The sequence below is a fragment of the Sesamum indicum genome, linkage group LG4, assembly GCF_026168435.1.
Source record: "Sesamum indicum cultivar Baizhima isolate 11 linkage group LG4, ASM2616843v1, whole genome shotgun sequence".
Classification (NCBI taxonomy): Eukaryota; Viridiplantae; Streptophyta; class Magnoliopsida; order Lamiales; family Pedaliaceae; genus Sesamum; species Sesamum indicum.
In genome coordinates this window covers 15,399,705-15,425,223 of record NC_142660.1, presented here as the reverse complement: position 1 = coordinate 15,425,223, position 25,519 = coordinate 15,399,705, and the positions used below count along the sequence as shown (strand labels likewise).

Genomic DNA, 25,519 nt, shown 5'->3' with positions numbered 1-25,519 from the left:
ATCAAACTTAGGGTTTTTGAGGGGCATGCAAGTTATAAACTTCAATAATTTTTTCTATTGACAAATAAATAGAAAAACAATTTTGGTACCATATTATATATAGGGAAAGACTTAAATATACTTTTAGTCATTTGGCGTTTTAATTTTTTATCCTGTTTGAATTGTAAAATAATCTTACACCTTTTTTAAAATTTTTTTATTGTAAGAACAAATTTGGTTCAAAAAATTTGCAATTGGCTGAAAAATTCATGTGCATTGCATTTGCTAGTTAAAAATTGGGGCTTATCGTCTTATTGTTTGGTTTTTATAAAATGCCACGTCAATGGAAAACAACCAGTAAGATTAGAAATCCCAATTTCTATTAGCACATGCAATGCACGTGTTACCATTGGCCTGATTTTAAAGTTTTTGATCAAATATGTTTTTAAATTAAGAAATTATAAAAGGTACAAGACTATTTTGTATTGCCAACAATTAAAATAAGGAATTAAGATATCATAGGGGTATAGTTATATGAGTTTATTGTGTAATTAGTATACAATTAAGAGTAATCAATTCCATAATAAGTTAAAATATTTATTATGTGATTGATTTGATTCGGATAGAAACTTTTTTAGATAGTTTGGGTAAGTGCCTAGTGAGTGGTGTGTGTGCGAAAAGAGAAAACAACGAAAAAGGAAAAGTTGATGATGCCAAGCTGAGGCATGCATATGATATCTCCGATAACAAGCAACCACAACAAACTTAGGAAGAAGGCAACTTTCCGGCTCGGAAAACTGCAAACTTGGACATAACCGAATAAGAGTATTCAATTCCATTTTCCTTGAAGAATTCTTCCAACATCTTCTTCACTCTCTCAGGCTCTAAAGTCTCGCACTCCACCTCATACATTTCTCCAAACTCGTATTTAGCCTCATCCACGTCCAATTTCACCCCTTTCCACTTATGCACCTTTCTCACGTTCCTAAACCCTCCTAACCCCACAAATCTCTTAACCCCGAACTCCTCTTTTACCCTCCTCACAACCCTCAAATCCACTTGCATTAGTTTCTGGGGATCATCCAAACATGCCTTAAAGATTGCAGGGTCCAAATCCTCATACTCCATCTCCATACAGCTGACGCCATCAGCGAGCACGGGTTTGGCCTTGAGGCAAACGATGCATTCAGGTACGCGAGTTTGCTCGTACAAGCGGAGAAGGAGCACAGCTCGCTGCGAGCTCAGCTCGTAAGCTGAGCCATCAAGGAACTCGTTGTGTTGGTGGCGAGTCGTAATGTAGAATGGAGAGAGTACAGAGAGGAGCTTCTGGTGGGAGGACTTGTTTGGGAGTCGGAACTTCACTTCCATCTCCATTGTATCAATCTTGTCGAAAACAAACCCTTTCTTGAAACTGTATGGTAAAGATTTGACTCTTAAGACAGATGAGTAATGGTGTTAGATGGGTTCTTTTACTTTGTCTAAATCATGCTTATATAATTCATGAGAAGAGACGGTACGAGTTGTAGGACAATATTGTTAAGGGAAAAATGCAATTTTAGTCCTATACTAGTGGTATTTTTTTATTCTGCACGAATTGATTTTCGCAATTTAGTTTTGTTATTTTAAAAATTTGCTAAATTTCATCCTTTTTCGACCAATTTGGTCGAAAAATTGCATATGACTTGCATATGAACCAATTAAATTGTAATTTTAGTTCGGTAACATAGGGCTATTGGCACTTTTAGTTCTATAATTTGGGAGAGTTGGCATTTTTGGTCCAATATGAACTTATTTACAGGACTAAAATTTCAAGTAAATTGTACTATCCGGTCAAATTGGCTGAAAAAAAATTAAAATTGTCAAAATTATGAAATTACAGTGCTAAATTACAAAAATCAATTTGTACAGAACTAAAAATGTCACTCCTCCTCATTTATGGGACTAGAATTGCAATTTTTCCTATTATTAATGTAGCATGTACAAAAATCATGTGTGGGATTTCTCTGGATCTTATCAGTCAGTACGAAGAAGAATAGAGCCAAGATAGATAATTTTGCATTGAATGCTTGTAGCCAGAACCCAAATGATGACAATGGAGTCAGCAACGTATTAGTTTCTCTCTTATGAGATGGATTCAACCCATGTGTAGGCTTGTCTTTAATATCCACACCAGCGATGAAATTGTTCCATATGTGCATACAAGGATAAATTGGTTTATTTTTTTCTTTTAATTAAACCACTCGAGAGTGGGAGCTTTTCAGATCTCCATCCCTTTTATATAAAAAGAAAAAAGGCCAAATGTACAACAGGGAATACTAACTCCCTAATTCATCTAGGAAGCCATAAACAAGATGATAGGAGTATATTTTTCTATAATTTCAAGTAATATTTTGCCATCTTTTAAGATTAAAATGCTCCTAATAAAATGATATATTGCAGCATTAATCTATTAAGGAATAATGGGACGAAAAACGAAGAAATGAATAAAAAACTAAGACATATATATTAGAAGAAAAAGGTTAGGCGTATCCACGCCTAACTTGCAGAAATGTGGCTGAAAAATTTTATTGTAAGAGCAAATTTGGTTGAAAAAATTGCAGCTGGCTGAAAAATGCATGTGGATTGCATTTGCTAGTTAAAAATTGGGCTTCTGATCTTATTGTTTGCTTTTTATAAGATGCCACGTCAATAAAAAACAACCAATAAGATTAGAAGTCCCAATTTTTATTAGCACATGCAATGCACGTGGGGAGAATTAATTTAAAAATGCATAAAAAAAAGAAAATTAAAAATTTGAGATGTTTTAAAACTTTTTAGAAAAGTAGGTGACACCGTGGTGTCACAATTTATATTTAACAAAAAAATTCACCGTGGTGACAATGTCTTTTAAAAAAAAAAGTTAATCAGCCACCGCGTTGAAACCGCGGTGACAAATTTTTAAAAAAAAAATTATTTTGTTTCACGACGAATCGTTGCCAACTTCTCGTTAAAATTCCGACACCATCACGGCGAGTTGTCAACCATCAAATATACCGTTCGACTCCCCTTGAACAGATGAACATTTTCTCTCAAACAATTTTAAGTTTTATCAATCGTAAATAATGAATTTTTAACACGACCACCGCACCTTTCCGCCGTTGATTCGCCGCCACCGGTGCAATCCACAATCACAGACCACTACCACTGGACGCACCTCGACCTAAGGGTTCTAACGAGACCAACCTAGTTCAATTTTATTAAGTATTTGTTGAGATATGAAAATTTGAAGATTTTTCCACCGAAAATTCGCACTGAAGCTGTTTGCTGCCATTTCTCCACCGTCAAGACGAATCACGGATTGAGACCATAGCTGTTCGAATCCTGTCATTCAGATGATTCCAACAAGACCAGTCTTGCTCAATTTCATCAAGTATTTGTTGAGAATTGAAAATTTGAAAACTTTTTCATTGAAAATTCGTTGTAACTGTTTGCCAAATTCATTTTCTTTTTTTGGTTTGTTCAATTAAAATACATATATTTTAAAATAAATTTATTATATAATTAATATAAATTTAAAACAAAATAATCCCCTACCCTTCCAAACCCTCCTCCCCGATCCACCTCCGTCGTCCCCAGTAACTGGGTTGCTGGCATTTTTTTAAAATGTAATTATGTTAACCTAACTCCATATATATATATATATATATATATTATATTTATCTCTTTATAAGTTTAGAAATATATATATATGTGAAATATTAAATGAAGGTCAAAATTAAGAATTGATATAATTTTCATTTATTTATAATAATATTTTTCGTCCAAACGGAGAATGTTCAAAAATAATATAAGTATAATAAATTATACGATGTGATGTGTAATATTGATGCAACCTTGACGTGAGTAGGTACATATCGTCAAAGGATTAAAAAAGAAGGTAAATTACATCATTTTTTACATCATAAGAAGATAAATTATACTCTATTTTTTTACAAGAGTTCTTTTTGTACTTTTTTATTAATTACATAAAGGTAAATTATATTTAACCTAATAGTCAAATTGGGGCTGATAGCATTCGCACGACTTCAATATGTTACAATTAAGAACGTCTTAATTATTTCAAGATAATCAAATTGGTCTTCACATCATGTATCAATCTTGTCTTGAATGCTTGATGATGAAATGGACGGAGCAACAAGGACTGGAGGGCCAACACCAATTTTCCACGCCACAAATTCAAGCAATGATGACGAGGATTTGTGTTCGAGTCTTGGATGCTTGTGGCCAGCTGTACGCATAACTGAAGCCGACAATCATTTCTCCATGTGATGAATTCCAACCACGTGCACGCTTATCTTCAGTGCTTATTATTATAATCCAGAGTGATGAGATTAGACAGCCAAAAATCATCTTCCATCAACTCAGATTGAAAATTTTGCAACTTTCGTCGTAGAATAGCGAGTAGTAATTTTGATTGTACAATGATTAATTTTTATAATTTAATTCTATAATTTTAAAATTTTAGTCATTTTAGTTTTTTTCTTATTAATTTAGCTATAAAATTGCGTGACTTGCACATGATCTAATTAATTGTAGCTTTAGTCCTATAACTTAGAGGGTGTTGACATTTTAGTTCTATAACTTAGCGGAGTTGGCATTTTTTATCATGCACGATTGATTTACAAGATTAAAATTGCAGTTCATTGAGTCATGTGCAAGTCATATGCAATTTTTCGGATAAAAAGACTAATATTTAGAAAATTTATAAAATTATATGACTAAATTGTGAAAATTAATTTGTTAAGAACTAAAAATGCCACCCTCTTTAAATTATAGGACTACAATAGCAATTTTTCCACGGTGCATATATGTGCGGACTAAATGTTGTTTTAGTTCAATAAAATGTACGTCAGTACAAATTTGATACCACAACTTTAAAAATGGCTCCATTCATATGTGCGGTCTAAATATTTTTTTAGTTCCATAAAACGTAGGTCGATATAAATTTGACACCACAATTTTAATAGGTATCGGTTTTAGTCCCATTAAATTCAATTGTTCTGGTTTTCCCCGTTAAAAGTCGACAAAATTTGACATGGACATAGCTATATACACTAACTCGGCCAAGTGAAGGGAAAATTCACCTTTATTTGGAGGAAAAATTGCTGCAAACCTTCTTAAGGGGTTTGATCCGAATGTTCTTTTGGTCTTATAAATAATTATGATTTTAAAATAATTTATTATTTATATAGAATTAAAGTTAAAAAATAGAATTTTATTTATTATAATTTGTGGTTAAAAATTTATTAAAATATTTTCAGACAAAGTAATAATTCAATCCAAAGGTAATAAAAAGAGGTAAAAATTTATCTCAAATTTTAAAAAAGAATTATAGTATAAGAACTATTTTATTATTTATTTAAGATTTTATTTTTAAAAAAATGAAATTGTATTTGTCATAGTTTGTGATCATTCATTAAAATATTTTTAGGCCAAATAATAAAAACAGGCCAATTTGAAAAAGAAAAAAGATTAATAAGATATTTTCAGCAAAATTAGCAGCAAATGATTTGAAAATTATGTCTAAAAAATGCTTAAAAAATTAATCACGTGTGAAAGTATGTTTGCAATGTATTATTGAATTATTACAGATCAAAAATTTAGCAAGACATAGTTGAGGCCAAAAATGCAAGCAGAAAACAATCACAAACTCGATGGGCCACCAGTGCTTGTAATCACGAAGCCGAGTTAGAGATTAGAATCATACAAATTTGAGGACCAATAACGGGCCAGATCAGTTAATGCCGGATTGATCGATGAGCATGGATATCAACACTGCAATAGATATCTGACCGAATTCATTAAAGTAAAGGAGCCCTTAGCGGATAGAATAAAAAGCGGGTTTTCATATTAACGGGACTAGCTCCATAAGTTTTCTAAAAATGTGGTACCAAATATCTTTCAACACTTGCTTATGAGACTAGAAAAGCATTTGGCTCCGAATGTTCACTGCATGAGATATTTTATAAACCGAGCAATTTTAATTGAATCTTTATTTAATTTTAGTTTATACCGACTCAAATCAAATTAAATTACTTATATAATAAATATAATTATTATACAATTCAAATAAAATAATATTATATATATAATTGATTTGTTTCGATCAGATCTCATCTAGATAAGAATTTTCCTTATGTTCTTGAACCGAATCTCAAGCCATGAGATGAGCCGGTGAAGGCGATGGAACGCGATTTTGGGCCTTTTATTTTCCCCAAAGACTGCCCTTTTGAGTGCCCAAACCCAAGTAAGGCTCATGAGCTAAATAGGCACGCAACTTCTCAATTTTGAATGTGGGATGGGTGACTTCTCACCAGATTTCCCTTCTTCCAAAAATTTCTTCGTTTTTTATAGTTATTTATTTAATCGATGGATAGAAACATACTCTGAATCGAAATTACAGAACATACTTCTTAATCATTTCTATCAACTTAGTTAAGCTTGTAAATTCACTCATTGAATAAGTAAATAATTGAATTGAATTCGATTGCACGGCACAAACGAAACCGAGTGAAAAAAGAAAATTATGCCTTCGCCGTATGACTATTCTCTTTGAATTCGACATGCAAAAATTCTGTGTTGTTAACTTCAATAGACTCGTTGTTAATGAATATTAAAATCATAATGGTATTTACAAATATTTTTTACATAATAAATAAATATTTATAATTATATCAAATTTTTTGAAAAGTAACTTTACCCTTTTTTAAATTATGCCCCGTTATCATTAATTATAACCTGTATGGTTAGAGGGGGCTAAAACCAATAGGCATAGCCCCTCTGTGTGTTTCATTGATAGGTAGGTGGCTCTTTAATTAGAGGTCAGTATTATTGGAGCCGCTTTTAGTGTGTGTATATATATTTAGCCCTCAAATTAAAAATGACGCATCAATGGAGGCTGTAATTTGGCCCTAAAACCTCATAAACAGCCTCCATAATAGGAAATATCACTTTCCGTTTCCTAATTTAGGATCTTAATTTTATTTTTAATTTTATTGATTATGGAATTCTTATTTTTAGTTTCTTAACTTTTAAAAAAGTAGCATTTTTTGTTCCACGACACATTTTCGTTATATATTTTAACAGAAAATAGCACATGACCGTTAGAGCACTTTTGGTCCCATAAATTACGGAATTCTCACTTTTAATATCATAACTTTAAAAAAATAATATTTTTGTCCCTTGCACTTAGAGGCCATGTGATCTTTTTCGTTAAACATTTAATGAAAATGTGTTATGGGACTAAATTACTATTTTTTAAAATTATAACACTAAAACTGAGAATTCTATAACTAATGGCATTAAAAATAAAAAAAATTCTAAATTACGAAACGATAAATATTATTTGCCCCCTCGGTAACCTCTCTTGAAGGCGATTTTCATGTATCAATTCATATCTTTTGCAACCTCAACTGTTGGGGTTGCTTTCTACCTCTATGGAAAAGTTGTACTTTTCTTTATCTACTTAAAAGCGGAGCATTTTCGGTCCTCTTTTAAATTGAATTTTACAATTAAGGACAATAATTTATATATATATATATATATAATATTGAATCGCTCATTGAGAATTTTTTTTGCCGAAACTTTTAGAACTCGTGAAATTTTCCTGTCATAGCTTAAGGGATGGATTAATGACTTTTTAGCCTAATAGTTGAGGGAAGTCTGATGTCCCATTAATAAGTTTGAAGTCATGGGCTTGAGTCCCACTAAATGTATGAGTGTTTGTTTCACTTTATATGAATTAATATAATTTATTTACAATCATATTGATGTATTGGTCGAATCAAAAGTTATTGTCATTTATTATTACGTAAAAGTTGAATCGATGCAATATCTAAAATAAAAAATTAAAAAACCCATAAACGAGGAAACCAAATTGGGGATTTTAGAAAAGTTCTTAATTGCGAATTTGATAAATTTATGGACCAAATTGCAAAATCAGCTTCTCATGGTGACAACGTGTTTGGCTACTTATATCTAAATTCAATTTTGGTCAATCATGATTCTAAACTAGCTACTTTGCAATTTAGGGTATAATCATATTTTATTCGTTCAAATGCAATAATTTGTGACTCTTAGTTCTAAAATCACAATGCGTTTTTAGATCAAAAACTACAATGCATATAAATTTTTTGGACTAAAATATATTATTATAAATTCTATGAGAGTAAAAGAGACACCTGCCATAATAGTAATATCAAAACAAATTTTATCCTTATTTTATAAGATGAAAAAAGCATTTTACCCACAATTCTACTAAATCAATTCAGAATTAAGTTGTACAAAATCAATTATTATTAAAATAAATGAATAATAATTAATTACTTAATAGTTATAGGCGAAACTCACGATACCATTACAAAAATTAGATTCAAATTGTTAAGTCTTACACGTTGCGTCATTCCCTATTTACAAAGATCACTAGAATAAATATGACTTTTTATCATGATCAAACGTAAAAAATGGTTATACGTATTAATTAATCATGTTTCTGCAATGATTATAATTAGTCATTATTTCTATAGGTGAAGCCAAAAACATTAATTATAACTAAAAATCATTACCAATAAAACTAAAACAATGAAGAATTGTTGATTAACCGTTGGCAAATTGAAGTTTCTGCATTGATAATATTTGATAGTGATTAATAGTACTTATTTACCATATTTTTTAGACTCAGTCATTCATAACATGGGAAATACTTCATTTTTTAACAGTGGATATATTTTCTTCTCCAAAATAAAAAATAAAAGAAGTCTTCGCCAAATATAAATACTCGATTGTAGATAATTATATGCTCAAACTGAGGCTTATCAGTACAACCAAACAATGGAGCAACATAGAATCCAAACCTAAACAAATACCCGAAGCTTGAAAGTTTCAACAGGACACAAACTCTATACACACACACACACCAAAAAAATAACTATATATACACACACACAATCAGAACGTACATCTACGAAATACATACTGAGGAAAACTAACAACATACGGCCATGGATACGAGCAAGTACCTCCTCCTCCTCTTCTTCCTCGCAAACCTCCTACTTCTACCCACCCCAACCACCTCATCCGCCAACATAACCGCCATATTCGCGTTCGGAGACTCCATCTTCGACTCCGGCAACAACAACCGCCTTTCCACCATCTTCCGCTCCGACCACCCCCCTTACGGCATCGACTTCCCTGGCAGGACTCCCTCCGGCAGGTTTTCAGATGGCAAGTTGGCCACGGACTTCTTGGTTTCGCAGCTGGGCATCAAGGAACTCCTGCCCGCATACTTGGACCCGTCCCTCACAGACCGAGACTTGCTCACCGGCGTGAGTTTTGCGTCCGCGGGTACGGGCCTGGATGATTTGACCGCAACTGAGGCCAATGTGCTGACTCTTAATGCGCAGTTGAGGAACTTCATGCAGGCGTTGCAGAGAATGCGGAGCCTTGCAGGCCCGGAGGAGACGGATCGGATCGTCGAGAATGCGTTGTTCATGGTGGCTGCCGGAACTAACGATATGCTGAATAATTTCTACGGGCTGCCGCTGAGGAGGACGTATTCTCTGTCTGGGTACCAGGATTTGCTGCTCCAAAATCTTGAGAATGTTATTAGGGTAAGTTTTTCCAGTCGCCCTAAATTTAATTTATCTTATATATATACTTAAGTGAAAATATTGAAATATCATAGTAATATATCATGAGAAATTATAGAACAAATTGTGAAAGAAAAATTCAATAATTATCGAATGTGTAGGAAATTTTAATTCGTATTGAATCGAATAATAACTGAATTTAATTACAAATATATATATATATATATATGTAAATAGTAGTGATTACTAATTTATATGATGGCACAACTTTGCATTTGCGACCATAAGAAATTGAAATTTATTATTTTCTATTCTACTAAAATTAGATGGTGACTTTAAGGAATATGAGAATTTTATTCAAATTAAATTTTGTTGAATTAAATTTTATTCATATAATAATAATTATTTTATATTTATTATATAATTGAATTATTTTTTATAAATTATACATCAATTATACAACTGAATGTACATTTATTATGTGAATAATTCATATTGATTGGAGTTAGAATTTTTTAAAAGTGTGAGTTCTATTCCCCTACCCTAATGACTATATTTGTATCAATGTATATATACATGCCAAACCCCTGCCTAGGTACATGAATTTTTTTAATCTATATATATATAGATATATATACACACGTATTTAATGAACCTTGCAATTTTTTATTCCACTTTTCATTTATATATGTAGCTTTTGAAATTCTGATGGATGGACTAGCAAGTTAAATCTTTCATGCATGCATGTGTACATTAAAATTAAATTATATTAAAATAATATGGATCCCACTATTTAAGATATAATTGAAATTTCAAGTATCATTCAATATTTTTTACAGTCAAATATAAAAAATTCCTTGAATAATAATTAAGCCAAGGCTTTATAAGTTGGTCTAATTACATTTTTATCCTCTGATTATGTATGTTTGATACTTTAGTCATTTATATTATTAGGATTGCAAAAGAGTACTATATATTTTCAGTTTTTGTGAATTTAGGACATATTTAATCAAAAAAATATTTAAAAATCGATTTTCAATACTCTCAAGACGCTTGAGAGTACTTTCTAGCCAATTTTAAATTTCCTGCCAAAGATGTCTTAAATTCTCGAAAATTAAAAATATACACAACTATTTTATAACTCTAATAATATAAAGGATTAAAATACAAAACAAGTATAATTAAAGGATGAAAAATACAAATAAGCCTGTTAAGCTAGCTATGTGTACATGAATGCTTAAGCTTTCAATTATGCATACAGACATTGCACTCAATGGGAGCAAGAAGAATGGCAGTGGTGGGTTTGCCGCCGATCGGGTGCATGCCGGTGTCGGTCACTCTCGGCAGCCTGTTGCCCAGCTTTCACATGCTCCAGCGTCTGTGCGTAGATCAGCAGAACTCAGACTCCGAAGCCTACAATGCCAAGCTTAAGGCACTCACGTCCCGGCTGCAGGCTTCACTGGCCGGCTCCAGAGTTGTCTATGTCGATGTCTACACTCCCATGATGGACATGGTTATTAGCCCGGCAGCATTCGGTAAGCTATACACATCTCTGTTTAACCTTGTTTGCGTATACACACTTTTTTGTCATCTTTTATTTCTATAAAAATTCTAATTAATTAACCAGTTCAGTTAAATATACTTAGTGATATATTTGGATGATGCCAATTATTTAATGCTTATTTAGATATAGATCATTTGTTGATTTCGAAATCGACAATACAAGAAAATGACTCAATAATGAATTTAGTAAATGAAATTTTGTTGTACTGCGAGTTAATTTATAGAGCTCCTAAGATCTAATATGCTATAAAAGGAAAATTTTGTTTTTAGTTCCATATGTTAGCATTTTTTTCAATTTAATCTTATTTATTATGACTTTCTCGTATTGCATCCCGTAAATTGAAAAAAAATTCAATATTAGTCCTCACATATTTTCATCCAATAATTATTTTAAAATGTGCAGAAGTACGGAAATGCTAAGGGCTCACAATGTTGTGTGAGAGAGAAAAAAACAAATTGTGCATGTGATTTTGTTAAACGATTAGAAATTACTATTATAATCAAATCTTATTAAAAAAATTATTGAATTAAAGAATAAATTTAAATATTCAAAAATTAATAGATAATAGGATTTTGTTTTTTAATAGTATAGATATATAGTCTAAATTATATAATTATAATATCTCTTGAGATTAGATTTAAATATACACATATATTATTTGTAAAATTACAAGTATTTTTTTTGGGTTTGTAGTTACAATTACAAGTACTACATCCTCTATTCTAAACACAAATCCTCAAAAGGGTGTATTTATAATTTTATAAAAGTTATGAAGTATATGAATTTGGACATAAATTCAAGATGTGTCAACGTACGTAATTCACCAGGTGTGTGTGTGTGTATATAGTGGATATTACATTGTTGTTAATATTAGAGGTTTTCTGAATTGATAGGGTTGGAGAGAACAATAGAAGGATGCTGCGGATTGGGTTCAGTAGAGATGGGACCTCTGTGCAATTCGCTTACTCCAACGTGCCCAGATCCATCGAAGTACCTATTCTGGGATGCTGCTCATCCCACACAAGCAACTTACATGTTTCTTGCCAACAAATTCCGACAAGAACTTCTTCCCTCCCTCCTCGTTTAAGTCAATAATTAGGTATAGAAACAATTAATGGAGGGGTTTGTTTTCTTAGTTAGCATGAAGTAGGTAATATTCTTGATTCGGAGTATAGCATTGGGTATTTCCAGTTTGGGCTCGAACATTTTGGTCTTTGTTTGAGTCCATGTTTTTGGAGGAGTTCGTTGTCGTTTTCTTAATTATTTTAGCTTAATTATATATATATTTGTACTTTATTTTTCTAATTTTGTTTTTAGGATTTAATGCATTTTTTATTTCGTAACTTGTGTCATTTGGTATTTCGTCTTTTGACTTTCTAAGATTGCATTGTGCTCTTATATTTTTTTAATTTTCATAATTTCAATATATTTTTTTAATTTTCACGATTTCAATCCTTTTGTGTTCGCGGGAGTTCACCTCCACTTGCATGAATGGCGAACTCCAACTGAAGAAGGATTGAAATTATGATAATTAAAAAGATATATGACTATAATTCTATTCTTAAAAATTAAAGGATAAAAACAAAAAATGGACCAATATGAACAAAAACTCAATTTTAAAGTGAACATGAGGCACATGCATTTTTTTTAGCAAAGGGAAAAATAAACTAAAATTACAAAAAATAAAAAAATATATATAAGACCAAAATAGTATTTTAATAGATTAAAAGTTGAAAATACCAAATAACCTGTGTAGATTGGAGTTTAGTAAATGATGCCACAATTAATTGAATGTATGTTTTGTGTTGTGCAATCCATTTTAAAATTAAAAAAAGAACTATGTTATAGTATTTAAATGTAAATGATTTTCTTTATTAAAAAAATTAGTTGAATGTATTTTTTATATTATTCACTTCATTTTAAATTAAAAGAAATCTATTATAAAGTATCTAAACTTAAATTAATATTATATTGAAAAATGAAAAATTAGTTAACCAAAATATCAAGAATAAAATATCTAATAGTATTTAGCAATCTAAAATTCAAGCCAAAACTAAAGTTTTTCTAAATGATATGTTAAAAGTGGGGCAGGGACCCAGGCAAGCTGCTTTTTTTCTGAGGCTATGGTTCAAACCCACTCTGTTGCCATTTATGATAATTATAAATATTTATAATTATTTAAAAAATTATATCAGTATCTCTTGATATTTGTTTAAATTATATAATTATTTTTTAAATAAAATTGAAAATTGTGAAAGAGGTTGACAAAGTGGAATTTTCTTTTTGCCCTTTGAGTCCATAAATTTTTTAAAAAATAAGTAAAAATTATTTTAAAGTCCATAAGTATATTTTTGTCAGTTCACCACCGAAATTAAATGAAAGAAAACGTAATGAAAACTAATGAAATTGTTAGTTGTTGAACAGACATTAAATGTGTAGATTAATAATTTTTCGAACAACAAAAGAATATTAATAATTATATCAAATATAAGAGAGCGATCAACTCGTTAAATTTTACTCTTAAAATTATTGAACCGACCGATTCAATCTGAATTTAATAATCGTGCACAGATGTTATAATGTCTAGAAAATACCGAATGAAAGTTAGAGTTTATATATCAAAGATATCAAAAGCAAACCACATTGATTCACACATTTATACCAAATTGTATTCAGTTCATGCATTACTTTTTGGACTCTTAACAATTACTTCATTAACCAGAAAAGCGTATTTCTCTACTATATTTGCTTCTCATATCTAACTTCTTATAAATGAAATATTTTTTTGGAGAAAAAAAAAATCTTGAAAAAAATGCATGGAAGGTTTGGTCAGGGCAATGCTGTAAATAATGATATCCTGCACAAAAGTTAAAAGTTCACATTCTCCAACACCTTTTCACACAAAAAAGAAAAACAAGAGTTCCACTTCCTAATTTATTTATTTATTTATTTTTGAGAAGTCTGGTGTCTGAATTACTAGTTGTCATAGTAGCTTGCATATAAGTTACTCGGAAAAATTGTAATTTTCATTCGAGAAATATAGGGTGATGGAAATTTTAGTACACTTGAAATTTAATCCGTCGATCAAGGATAATAATTTTTTAAAAGTAGCACAATGTGGACATTTGTTGATGTAAATTACAAATTTGGCCAAATAATGTCACGTGGCATGCTGCTTTTCAGACTTTTTTTTCAATTATTTTTCAGACAAATCATCTTTTTTTTAATGATAAGTGTCCTTAATATGCAAATTTTTTAAAATTATTATTCTTTATTGTAAAATCGAATTCCAAGTGAATTGAATGTGCCATCCCTTCATACTTAAGGGACAAAAATTGAAATTTTTTATAAATTATTGTTGAAACTAAAATTCGAAATTCTTGGGGGCAATGATCTGGGATTGTTAATTTCTTTAATTTCATCGCAGAACCCAATGCAAAGATTCATTTGAATTGATTGAATAATGTCCTTGTCTTAGAATATTCCTGATCAAATTACTTCATATATACATTTAAATAGTTATATATATATATATATATATCTGCATACACATAAAAAGAATATTAACAAACAAACAAAACAATGCAGTGATACGACAATATTACCTTGATAATGATCTGTGCATTGGCACTGACAAGTACTACTAGTACTTGAAAATCTCACTCAGGGTTGTCTCATTCACAATCTCAGATCTAACGTAGTACTCTTCTGTCTAATTTCTTTCTTTGAGGGTGAGAACAAGGACAGAGATAAGCTACTATCAACATCATCGTCATGATCATCGTCAATATTCTTGAAGCACATTTTCAATTTTTTCTCTTTTCCCCGTGTCGTTTCTAAGGATAGATTGAGATCAAGATTCAGTTGATCGTTATAAGAATTAAGCTGTCTTTTCAAACTTTCTGATCGGCCCATGATCATCGGTGTTTTTTCGTGTGGACGAAAAGGGCTATGCGAACGAATCGCATCCTCTCGCCCTCTATCTTGAACTAATTTCGTCGTTGCAATTTGCGGCTGCCAGTATCTTTGGTTCACAACATTCTGTCTCTGATCAGTTTGATGAAGTTTCCAAGACGATTGCGCGTTTGTATGAAAATTGAAAGATGAGTGATCATGATATAGCGCATTTCTGGCCAGTCCTCCTGTCCTGTACATTGAGTTAGATTGGCTGCTGCCCCAAATGGCATCTCTATAGCTGCAAAAATGAAAAAAAAAAAAAAAAGTAAATGAAATCAAGATTAGGGTTCAATCAAAAGTTGTTCAAGAAGAAAATGACCATAAATTCTTGGACTTTTTAGAATTGTAAAGCTGCATTTATTGCTCAATCACGTACCGTAAGCTGGAAATTGGTGTTTGGTTGGGAGTTTGCAGCACTGGGAGTTGGCTGAGGTTATAAATGTGGCGATCGCCGGCATCAAGCAGAAGTCTATGCTCCGAGAGGACTATTTATACAAAAATCAAGTTCCCTCAAATTAGAATAATTGAATTAGAAAAGTATAACTCCAAGAATAGAAACCCTAATTTTTGCCTTGTACATTGATTGTATATACCTTGATTGGGATCATCTATCTTCTTGCTTCTGTACATCTGAATCATGCAACATTAACACAACGATCGGGTTAATATTCGGAGTTTCAATCTAAATGTAAATACCCACAATTAAACGGCCGAATTAAAAGCATATGAATTAAGTTATAGAACAAAAAGTGCAATTTTATTTGATTATCACTCGTTGTTATTTCATTTAGAGAGTCTCACACCTGAAGATGGCTCTTGACATGAGCAATACTTAGGCCTTTAACATTCATCAATTGAAGAACCAACTTAGGTGTTGCCCCTGCACCAAATTAAAACAACAACCGATCAATTTTGCTCCAAGAAAATTAAATATTATGCGATATATATATATATATAATATAATTAATTTGAGGGGGAAAAACTGAAAAATATTTATGAGGGCTCACTTTCTTCTCCTCCTAGTCTTTCAACAGCATGAACAAAGCAGAGGTGGAGCTCCGGCGTCCACCGCAGTCGAGGAGTCTTGGACCGGGTGTATTGCCTCACAGATCCAGAATTGACCTTTCTGCCATTGTTCTCTTCAACTGTGCTGTTGCTGGAGCTGTTCCCGTTCATCGGTCTGCTGCTGTCTTGGTCTGTCTTCTCTTCTTGTTCTATCATCTGGGGTGGAGGCCTAGTTCTGGAATTCTCCATATCATCACCTTCTGAGTTTGTACTGGATTTTTGCATGTAATTGAGGTATGATCAGTGATGAGCAGAGGGTTTGAGCCCTTTTTTGTCAAGAATGATCTGATCTAAGCCCACCTGTTTTTGTGTTTCTTGATGAGAGGAGAGTAGAGGGAATAACACTTGCTGGGAAAGTTGTTGGAATTGGGAATGAAAAATCCTTGTTTATTTTCTCAGAACATAAAAGAAGAATTCCTCTCTCTCTCTCTCCAACCAAGAAGACGAAGACGACAACGTCGACCATATATATAATTTAAATGATAACTCTATGTATATTTGTAATATATATATATATATATATAATGTATTTATTTAGTTGCATGGACATGTGATGATCATATGATTCGAACGAAAAAAGAAAGAAAATTATTATATGGTTAGTAAGTAAAGGAGCAAAAACTTGTATGAGTCAAATATTAGCTTTTGATGGTAGCTAGTTCCCATTTTTATGGGATTTTCACAGTGTAGGTGATGCAAGAGCCGTACTGTCGGAACATTTTCTTCCCAGTTAAAACCTGCCCATGCCATTATTTGCCGAATTGAATTTTTTACTGTAAATCATGTTACATCATCTATTTCATATAATATATGCATATTATGTGTGTCAAAAATACGTTATTTATTCTATTTATGAAAAGATCTCATATACATAGTGTGTATATATTAAATTGATTTGAAGATGTAATAGAATTTGGAACATAATATTCAATTCGATCGTTTGCTCTTGCGACTCAACAGTTGAAAAATGTGTTTCGAGTACAATATGTATTGTTTATGATCGTTTTCAAATAATCACTTTTGGCATTAAATTTAATTTTAAATATATTTTGATAAAAGTTACATTTTATATATAGCTTTTGATCTTACTGCAATTATTCTTTACCTAATTATTCATTATGTTCATTAAATGTTTTTTTAATATCTTAATTAATATTAAGAATGAGGTTAATTTTAAAATTTAATTAATTACAATATGAACTTTGAATCCAAATAATAAAATCAAATTCGGGTTATTTTATATTGATTTCAGGAATAGTCAGAAAATAAAATTATTCGATCGATAAGCATATCTCCAATGCTTGGTAATATATGCTTTTATATATATATATATATATATATTCTGCGGTAAAATTATTCATTATGCGTTTCTAACTACATATACATTATACTGAGGGAAAAATGCAGTCTTAGTCCACCAAGCAATAAAAAAATGTAATCTATAAAAAATAATAATTTTTGTCCAAAAAATCTTAATTTGGCCAGAATTTATCATATGATTGCACGTAACACTTAGAAATTAGGAATTTTTAAACTCTCCAGCCAAATTAGAGTTCTTTGAACCAAAATTGCCCTTTTTCATAAATTAGATTGTTTTATCGCAAATCTCGAGCTCACATGTACTGAAATTGCCATCATCCCTATATTAATGGACCAAAATTACATTTCACCCTTGTACTAATTAATCACATCGATATATGTAGAGTTCAGAAGTCTATGAAAAATATCAGCATAATTTCATCCTATGGCTTGCGGTTTTGGGGAAACTATCCGCAGCTGATAAACCATGGCTATCATATATAGACGCTTGTATATTATGTGATGAGGGCGGAATGGAGACAAATATTCATCTATTCTTTCAATGACGTTATGTCAGAAGATGCCTGACAGTGATTCGGCGGATTGTTCGATTTGAATGGCCTAATAGAGAGTGGTCACGGGACGTTGAGTAGGCTATAAGAAAATGGAGAGGAAAATATATCATTAACTTAGCTCATCGTACACTCCTTGCTGCTTGCATTTACCACATTTGGATGGAACGAAATTTGAGAGACTTTGAACATACAGAGCGACCACTAAGTATTATAGCCACCATCATTGTAGAAGATGTTAGACAAAGGATTATCAGTGTCTAGTTAATTCATATGCGTTATATGAATTATAGCGTATCCCTTAGCTTGTCGAGTGAGAAACCATCAGTTGAACACTGTTGTACTGTACGATCTTGTTTTATTAATAAAACTTACATTTATTTAAAACAAAAAAGTCTACCAAAAATATTTTGATATAAGAACCGTTGGTTAAGAGACATGCAATATACAAAGTTGGCTTGATCTTTATTATTCGACATCAATTATTCCGTCCAAATCTCAACAAAATTAAGAGGAAATTGACAAATATTATGCACGGATCGAAAATGATATAACGGGTCATTTCAAAACATTTAAAAGTAGAAAGCTGGTGATCGTACGTACGAGAAGGTGTAAGTATACTTACCCCTAGCAATATCTATATATATGTATATATGCACCACAAGGAAAATGACTGGTGAGCATAATTACTTCATCTCTGTGGAAAGCGCTAATCACTGCATCCGTGCGTAGATGCATATACGTACATACATACATGCGTACGAGCACAGAGGGCGTCGGAGAAATAGCATAATTCATGAGTTGGTCGGTCCAAGAGAAGCCTATATGTACCATGTCCGGAACCGAACCACACTGTCTCTATTCTTCAAGTACATTAATTTATCGCCAACAATATCATAATTATTACCAGCCTTGTTCATTAGTACCTGATGTCATTGTTACTTCCTTTTCCTAGAAGCTTTAGGGTCTCAGGTCCCTACCATTAAACATGACCCATTATTACAAAATGATGATAGTTGATTAATGTATGTAGAATGATGCAAGAATAATACACTATTGTCCAAAAAGTAGTTGGGTTGTAGGCGGGCATCTAGCAGCTGGTTTCATCTGCACTATGTCAGATTAGTCAACTCCTCCATCTCTCCCTTCATGTGATCATATTTTTAACAGCTTTACCATTACAACTATCAAACTTTTCGAATATTAATTTCCACCATTACAATAAAAATCATTTTTGCAACAATTTTTAATAATATGGTCGCGATATGTTATTACGTGCAATTATTTTTTACAACATATAAAAGTGAAAAAAAAATTAAAGTAAAGCTAAATAGGCTTTTCTACATATCCGATGTATAAATAACTTTTATCCATTTTAACTAATTAGAAAGAAACTTCATGGAAGTTCCATATGATGATTATGGCTCTGAAAAAATTAAAGAATTGAAATTGAGAAAATTAAAAATATATTGAATCAAAATATTATTTAAAAAAGTTAAAGAATGAAAACGTCAAATTATATAAATTATGAAAATTTTAATTTAATATATTATTTTAGATGCTTCACTAATTATTTACAGTAACAATGTTATATACGATTTTTATTGCTAATAATTGTATCATGATAAAATTAGAATTATCACTTAATGTATATTTTTAGTATAAATTTTATTTAACAGCCCGTCACTAATGACAAGTAGTTAGTGTAATGGTAAGCTAGTTGGACGTAAGCCGGATTTTTACCTAAATTTTGGAGCCACACTTGTTGAAGGGGTTTAACTCTTTCGCTCTCACCTAAAACAGAATTAACTTCATCTCCACTAATATTGCTATTGCCCCGAAAAGGATTAATTTCAATATTTTCAACATAAAATATGACACAGACAATGTAAAAAACACGGCGACACTTAAAATTTTACAAAATCGGGACACGACACGGCACCAATAAGCCTACATACACTATTTTTTTATTATATAAATTTTTAATTTCTCATAAAATTAAAACATGCAATATAAAAAATATCAGGATAAAACATAAAATAAGCAATTTTTACATCTGAATTCTTAACCAAATATGATTTTTAAAATATACATAATCAGTTTGTTTGAAAATTTCGCAATGAAAATTCCTAATCATCCAAATAGTTAAATTAATCATCTTGATCATCTCTCGAATGTTTAATCATTTCATTCCAAAATTTTTAGTATGAGAGGAATGAATTAATTGTTTTTCTTTAATTAAGCCCAAAACTCTTCTTTTTTCTTAAGACCGTCCAAACTTTTTTGAAATTACAAAAAACAAACCTAAATAAGTCCAAAACTTATCAAACACATCAATCATTGTATCAGTGGTGTATTCGACACCGTATTTTTTTTTTAATTTTATATTTTTTGGATATGTGAATATCATATTCGACACGTATTTGAGACATATCCATATCCAATATATGCCCAACACTGTACTAAATAATTTTTTGAAATATTCGTACAATATAATCGAGGATAAAAAGAAATACCGCAGTGAATGGCTGAAATTACTAATATGGATTTCATAGATCGGAGGCGATGTACTCACACATGAGATTTGGTTAGTGATACTATACATAATAACATGGACTAATCTCAACTTAGTGGTCAGGATATGGTTTTTAATGATTAATTAATTTATGGTACGTACTTTTTTCTTGGATTAATTTAACCCAAGAATTCATGATTATAGAATACTATAAATGAGGTGTGAAATAAATAATCTGATCAACTGATCTTCAATTATAAATACACTCTCCACGTATTTGCATAATTCATATCTCTATTATATTTGTTTAATTGAATGAAAAATAAAATAAATTAATTTAAAAAATAAAAAATGATAATTTGTGAAAAAAAAAAACAGAAGGTATAATTAAGAGTATTTTATGTTGTAAATATGGCCCAAAACCGGAAGCCCAAACTACAAGCCCACAACTCACTTGGAGGCCCACCCGACCACCCGACTACCCGACTCCAACCCGACTACCCGACCCGAGCATCTCACTTATATACCCTCTTCTCTCAAAACCCTAATCAGTTTGTTCTCTCTCTCCTCTCCTCTCCCTCACCCCGCCGATTCTCTCTCCCTCTTCCTTTCTTGCCGGTTACCGCATGACGGTTAGAATAGCCACCGTCCGGCGGTTTTCTGAAGCCAATCTAATGGCTTCAAGAAAACCCCCAAACGGTTGTGTTCCTTCGGCAGTTACTTGAGACTTTCTATAAAAGGGGATTTCCCTCTTTCCGCTCGGTGCGCGAACTGAAATCTGTTTTTCAATACACTTTCCCTCTGCCTTATCTCTGTGATATTCTGTGTGTGGGTTTCCGGGTATATTGACGGGTCTTTGTGATTCGAGGTGTTTCTTGGGTGGTTCGGGTGGAGTAGCCGTGAGTTGTGAGGGCTGAGTTGGGAACGGTACTTTGTGGTGACCGCGTCCCGTTTTCTCTGGATCTGGCTTTAACCTGAGCCATTTTCAAACAGTGCCTTTATATTTCCCTTTCGTTGTATTGTTTACGTTTCCGCGAGCTTTTCTTTTCGGGTTGTATTTTAAGGAGTTTATACTCCAATAAGTGTTGTAATAGTTGATAGGATTTTCTCTGTGAAACGACGAATACCACTGGAGGGTTATACCCTACAGTGGTATCAGAGCCGATCCTCCGATCTGCGTTGATCCTGGTGACGGTAAACCTCCGCATAACCCTTCCTCTGGTTTCTCATTCCTTTCTGTTTTACCGCTTTTACTGTCGTTGTTATTCCTTTACATTACTCCTGTTAGCCGCGGTAAAACCCCCTAATATCCCTCCTGGCCGGACCCCTGAGGTCGACGGGTATCTGGACGGGACTTAGGCTGGTTAGCCTCGGTTTTGATACACCTGCCTTTAATTTCTGTTTTATCTACTCACTGTTAATACATCTGCGAATCTTGTGTTTTTCTGTGGATGCTTGATAACTGATTTACTGCTGTTATTTCTGCTATTCCGTATACAGTGTTGCCCTTTATCTGAATAATCTTGTGATTTCTCTGTTTCACTTCCTTTGATAATTTTGAGTTTCTGTTGTGCTGTGCAAAAACTTGTTTTTAAAATTTTACTGTTTCGGGATCTTTTCTGTCTTATTAAACCCCAGACTGTTTTTCTTCAAAACTTTTTAAATGGCTGGTTATAGCCTTAAACCATTTGACGGAAAAACCGACTTTTCTATATGGCAACAAAAGATGAAAGGCATCCTTATTCAACAAAAAGTTTTCAAAGCCATTGATGGCAAATACGCTGAAAATATTTCTGAGGAAAAGAAATTAGAAAATGATGAATTTGCATATTCCTCTATTGTTTTGAATCTATCCGATACTGTTTTAAGAAAAGTCGAAAAACTGGAATCTTCTAAAGCTTTGTGGGATAAGTTGGAGGAATTGTTTACTGAAATCTCTCTTCCTAATAAACTGTTTTTGCTGGAAAAATTTTTTCGTTATAAACTTGATTTGTCCAAAAATATTGATGAAAACCTTGATGACTTCACTAAGCTAATTCAAGATATTAAACTTGCTGGTGACAAATACATTGATGAGTATTCACCCATTGTTCTCCTAAATGCAATACCTGAATCTTACTCTGACGTGAAAGCAGCTATCAAATATGGTAGAGATAGTATTAATTTAGAAACTGTAGTAAATGGGCTTAAGAGTAAAGAACTAGATCTAAAAGTTAATAAACCTAGCCAAAACCATTATGAGATCAATTCCGTTAGGGGTAGAACAAGATTCAGGAACTTTAATTCTCGATATAATAGTAGGAGCAGGAGTAAGACTAAAACCAATAGAAGTAAGTCTAGACCTCGAGAGACAAACCTAAGAGATGACAAAATTAGAGATAGACGATGCTACAACTGTGGAACCAAAGGCCATTATATCAAAGATTGTAGAAAACCCAGACGTGAGAATAGGGATAGAAATTATGATGATAAAGAAAAAGTCAGTAATGTGTCTATTGAATCAAATGGTGAAGTTTTTGTTGTTTATGAAGCAAATTCTATGAGTACTTTTGACATGCATGAATGGCTTATAGATTCCGGTTGCACATTTCATATGAGTCCTTTCAAAGACATTTTCACAAACTTGAAATATGAGCATGCTGGTTTTGTTTCAATGGCAAATGAGAAAAAATGTGAAATCAAAGGTCTTGGTGACATCTCATTATGTTTTGATGGTTATAAAATGCTTTTGAAAAATGTCAGATATGTTCCTGACTTAAGTCACAACCTCATATCATGTGCTGCATTAGAGGAAAATGGTTTAGAAGGTAGGTGGGGCAAAGGCCTCATGAAAATTATGAAAGGCTCATTAGTGGTTTTCAAAGCTGAACGAAAAAGGAACCTTTACATATGCACCGCATCTTATGATAACCTTGCTGCATCAGTCTCTGTGTGTGACTTAACTTCCTTATGGCATAAGAGATTAGGCCACATTAGCCAAAAAGGTCTTGATTTTTTAAAAAGAGATGGTGTCTTAAATGATAAAATAGATAAACTGGATTTCTGTGATGAATGTGTTATGGGTAAACAGCATAGAGTACAATCCCTACCTCCCCATCCCCAAACCCATCTATGTCCCCATGTATTTTAGACTATGTGCATGCAGATGTTTGGGGTCCTAGTACTGTACCCACCCATGGTGGAAATCGCTATTTTCTTTCTATTATTGATAACTTCTCTCGTAAAGTTTTTGTCTTTCTTATGAAACATAAATCTGAAGTTTTTGATAGATTCAAAAATTGGAAAATCTTTGTTGAAAACCAAACGGGAAAAAAGTTGAAATCTCTTAGAACTGATAATGGGCTTGAATTTTGCAACAAAAACTTTTCTGATTTATGTGAAGAATTCGGTATCAAAAGGCACAAAACAAATCCTTACACACCTCAACAAAATGGTATTGCTGAACGCATAAACCGCACACTACTTGATAAAGTTAGATGTCTTTTGATTAGTTCTGGTTTACCGAAGTCTTTCTGGGGAGAAGCTGTTTTAACTGCTGCACATCTTATTAATATGTCTCCCTCTGTGCCTTTACTTGGAAAAACCCCTGATTTCATGTGGAATGGTAGAATCCCTGATTTATCAGCTTTGCGTGTGTTTGGTTGTGCTGCTTTTGTTCTTCAAGATTCTGATAAACTTGATCCTAAATCTCTTAAGTGTGTTTTTATTGGTTATCCTGAGGGTACCAAAGGCTATAGACTTTGGATTAGGAGTCAACCAGGGTTTAAAGTTTTAATTAGCCGAAATGTCACGTTTAATGAAAATGAAATGCCATGTCTAGCAAAAACCCAACCTATAGAAACAGAATCAACCTTTAACAAAGTCAATTTAGAGGATAACCAAGAAGGGGAGGAATTAGGAAACCATCAGGAACAATTAGGTGAAAACGAACAATTAGGGAACAACCAAGAAGAAGAATTTTCAGAAACTCAGAACCCATTAGATAACTACCTTCTTACTAGAGACAGAGATAGAAGACAGACTAGAAAACCAACAAAGCTTAGGGATTTTCACACTAGCTTTAACACCGAACTTATAAAACCTTCTAGTGTCGAAGAAGCCTTAAAATCAGAAAAATGGCTTAGTGCTATGAAAGAGAAAATGAAATCTTTGAAAGACAATAAAACCTGGGTTCTTGTCCCTAAACCAGAAAATGCCTCCATTGTTGATTGTAAATGGCTGTTCAAGATAAAACAAGAAAATCCTATAAAATACAAGGCTAGATTAGTTGCTAAAGGTTTCACACAAAAAGAAGGAATAGATTATAATGAGATTTTTTCACCTGTTGTTAAATACACCACTGTTCGCATAATACTTGCCCTCACTGCACACTATGATTGGGAATTAAAACAAATGGACGTTAAAACTGCTTTTCTACATGGTGATTTAGATGAAAACATTTACATGCATCAACCATTTGGCTTTACTGATATCTCTAAATCTGATTATGTGTGTTTGCTTAAAAAATCACTTTATGGGCTGAAACAATCCCCTCGCCAATGGAATAAAAAATTTGATGAGTTCATGTTATCTTTAAATTTCACTAGAAGCCAATATGATCACTGTCTTTATTTCAAGCATGTGCATGATTCCCCTATATTCTTGGTATTATATGTTGATGACATGTTAATTGCTAGTCCTAGTGTACATCTTATATCTACTTTACAAAGAGATTTATGCAAAGCTTTTGAAATGAAAGATCTTGGCAACGCAAAACAAATTCTTGGTATGAATATTGCTAGAGATCGAAAACAGTTTCTTATCTCTCTGAATCAAAGATCATACCTTTCAAATGTTCTTAAAAAATTCTCTATGGAAAATGCAAAATCCACCTCTGTTCCCCTGGCTGCCCATTTTCAATTAAGTAAAGAGCAATGCCCCAAAACAGCTTCAGAAATACGGA

General features: G+C 32.3%; 3 protein-coding genes across 3 annotated transcripts; 1 reads left to right on the top strand and 2 right to left on the bottom strand.

Annotated features, from left to right (window-relative positions):
• Nucleotides 1-683: 683 nt before the first annotated feature.
• Nucleotides 684-1,372, bottom strand: LOC105160977 (triphosphate tunnel metalloenzyme 3). The gene has a single exon (XM_011078524.2). It carries the CDS (start codon nucleotides 1,351-1,353, stop codon nucleotides 745-747), a length of 609 nt encoding a protein of 202 aa, XP_011076826.1. The 5' UTR covers nucleotides 1,354-1,372; the 3' UTR covers nucleotides 684-744.
• A 7,448-nt stretch (nucleotides 1,373-8,820) lies between these two features.
• LOC105160976 (SGNH hydrolase-type esterase superfamily protein) lies at nucleotides 8,821-12,512 on the top strand. The gene is made up of 3 exons (XM_020693207.2): nucleotides 8,821-9,626; nucleotides 10,867-11,140; nucleotides 12,063-12,512. Exons 1-3 carry the CDS (start codon nucleotides 9,018-9,020, stop codon nucleotides 12,254-12,256), a joined length of 1,077 nt encoding a protein of 358 aa, XP_020548866.2. The 5' UTR covers nucleotides 8,821-9,017; the 3' UTR covers nucleotides 12,257-12,512.
• A 2,103-nt stretch (nucleotides 12,513-14,615) lies between these two features.
• LOC105160975 (uncharacterized) lies at nucleotides 14,616-16,648 on the bottom strand. The gene is made up of 5 exons (XM_011078522.3): nucleotides 16,134-16,648; nucleotides 15,930-16,006; nucleotides 15,720-15,756; nucleotides 15,503-15,611; nucleotides 14,616-15,364 (listed from the first exon to the last, which is right to left on the bottom strand). The coding sequence occupies exons 1-5, from the start codon at nucleotides 16,414-16,416 to the stop codon at nucleotides 14,848-14,850; spliced, it is 1,023 nt and encodes a 340-aa protein (XP_011076824.2). The 5' UTR covers nucleotides 16,417-16,648; the 3' UTR covers nucleotides 14,616-14,847.
• Between the last annotated feature and the right edge of the window lie 8,871 nt (nucleotides 16,649-25,519).